The sequence below is a fragment of the Myotis brandtii genome, unplaced genomic scaffold (assembly GCF_000412655.1).
Source record: "Myotis brandtii unplaced genomic scaffold, ASM41265v1 scaffold422, whole genome shotgun sequence".
Taxonomy (NCBI): Eukaryota; Metazoa; Chordata; class Mammalia; order Chiroptera; family Vespertilionidae; genus Myotis; species Myotis brandtii.
Window position 1 is genome coordinate 738541 of NW_005366171.1, and position 2221 is coordinate 740761.

At 56.9% G+C, this 2221-nt stretch overlaps 1 protein-coding gene across 2 annotated transcripts in view; it reads right to left on the minus strand.

Moving 5' to 3' along the window:
* Nucleotides 1-440: 440 nt before the first annotated feature.
* The window catches only part of LOC102261391 (NADH-cytochrome b5 reductase 2), a 7408-nt gene continuing 5627 nt past the window's right edge, over nucleotides 441-2221 (minus strand). For both annotated transcript variants that reach the window (XM_014545824.1, XM_005873935.2), the window contains exons 8-9: nucleotides 1742-1841; nucleotides 441-866 (exon numbers count right to left, since the gene is read on the minus strand). In XM_014545824.1, coding sequence (XP_014401310.1) covers nucleotides 694-866; nucleotides 1742-1841 — 273 coding nt within the window. In that variant the 3' untranslated portion in view covers nucleotides 441-693. The remainder of the gene's footprint in view (nucleotides 867-1741; nucleotides 1842-2221) is intronic.

A 2221-nucleotide genomic window follows, 5' to 3' on the forward strand; every position in this document is an offset into this window, starting at 1 on the left:
AACAAAACACTGTGGCCCTAGCCAGTTTGCCTCAGTGAATAGAGCATCGGTCTGTGGACCGAAGGGTCCCAGGTTCGATTCCAGTCAAGGACATGTACCTCGGTTGCAGGCTCCTCCCCTGGTCAGGGTGCGTGCAGGAGGCAACCAATCAATGTGTTTCTCTCACATCGGTATTTCTCTCTCTTTCCCTCTCTCTTCCACTCTCCCTAAAAATCAATGAAAAAATATCCTCAGGTGAGGATTATAAAAACCAAACACTGTGTGTGGGGGTGGGGATGGTGGGGATCAAAAGAGATTCCTGGGAGTTGACATGACCCCACTTGGATTCTTCCGAAATTCTGCCCTCCCATGGACACCCAGGCAATGCACGTGGAGGGCAGGCCAGGGCCTTCTAAGTTCCCAGCGGGTCCCCCCCAGAGCCACACTCCATGGGCCATCTGCTTTGTACTGAAGTTTATTTCACTGAGCCAAGGGGAAAGGTCCCAGGATGCAGTCCCTCCCACCCTCCCCAGGCAAGGAGGCTCCTGAGGCCACTTTGTCTCCAGCCCCTTAATCCCTTCATGGGCCCACCCCAAAGAGGGGGGCTCCAGTGAGCCCGAGGGTGCCCTGAGGCACTTCTGAACATGGTGACGCTCAACTCACTGTGAGTCAGATGGAAGGGACCAGGGGCGTTTGCTAAGAGCAAGGGAGGTGTTAGTAGGTGAAGATCATGTCCTTGGTATAGCCCAGTTTCTCCAGGTTTGGGTGAGCGGCTGTCTGGATCAGGGGTGGTGGGCCGCACACCAGGATGAACGTGGACTTGCCGGGAGCCGGGAGGTGCTCCTGGATCATGTCGGCGGTGACGAAGCCCGAGCTGTACGTCCAGCCTGAGGGTAAGCAGAGGAGAGCTGGGGAGGCTCTAGGGAGAGGCCCTGGCCCCAGGCCTCTTGCTGTCCCTCCCTAGAGCCAGGGAGAGGGAGGCCAGGCTGCTCCCCAAGACTCAGAAGTTTGTATGACTGTTCTCTGCAGAAAGCAGAGAAGTAGAGGACATGGGGCCCCCAGGCAGGCCTCAATTTACTCCAGATCCCAGGCTCTGAGGCCTCTGCTGGAGTCTGCCTGCCGTGAGCACTGCCGAGGATGGAGAAGGGGACAGCCAAGGGGGATGTGCCAAGCTGTGGCAGGAATCAAAGCTGGAGCTTTGTAGTTGCAGTGTTGTGGGGTTTGTGGACTGGCTCAGTTGGGTGGCTCCCTCTGCTGGGCAGTGAGCTATATGATAAGGCAGACACAGACTGCAGTGTGGGAGAGGCAGCCTACAGGAGTGGTGGCCTAGTGGGCTGGGGGGTGTACAGTGGGGGCTGGGTGCTGTCTGGGGCTCAGCAGGTGAGGACTTCTGTGAGGTGAGTAGTGAAGAATGAAGGGGTCAGTGGCCGTACTAGAGGCAGTGTATCTGATGCCTCCGTGGATGTGTGTGGAATGCAAGGTGAGGGTAGGTGTTCAGGGTGGCCCAGTGCCTCAGTGTCCCTCCTGATATTCAGTGCAATGTGTGAAGTTCTGCTGAAATATTGGACACCTTCCCTTGACTGCCTTTGCAAGCAGGTCGTCCCAAATCCTCCCTCCCTTCTTCAAATTCCTGAATTTTCCGTGGGAGGTAGAGCCCAAGTCCTCAACCCCCAAGCCCAGTCCTAATAAACAAACACACCCCCTCAGGGACTCGGCCCTGAGGTGGGTCAATGGCCCACAGTAGGGAGAATGGGGTTCGTACCAAAAGGAGGCCTGTCCAGGGTGTACCACAGGCTGAACTGCTCCGAGTGAGTTGTGGCAACTTCTTCGAGCTCACTTCTCATCAGGATGTCGTCCTCTGTCTAGAAAGGAAGCAGCCTGAGCACGGCCCCTCCAGGGACTTCCTGCTTATCCCTCAGATGGAGCCCATGGGTTAGCATGTTCCTGTCCCGGCTGCCGCAGCTCTAGCTGGAGTGCCCCCCACAGGCACTGCTCCTGCACAACAAACCCTCTCTTGTGAGGGCAGGAGTTGGGTGGTTGGGTGACTGCCTCCAGCTGCAAGGCCGTGGCTCCACAGCAGTGGGGTGGCTTCCCTCAGAGGCCCCAGCCCCACCTCCCACAACCACACTGAGCACCAGGCTCAGCAAACCCAGCCGAAAGGAGCTTAGTGTGGGCCCAGGATCTTCTGCAGGGAATGGAAGGGGCTAAGGCAGCAATATATAATCTAGTAATTAATATAATA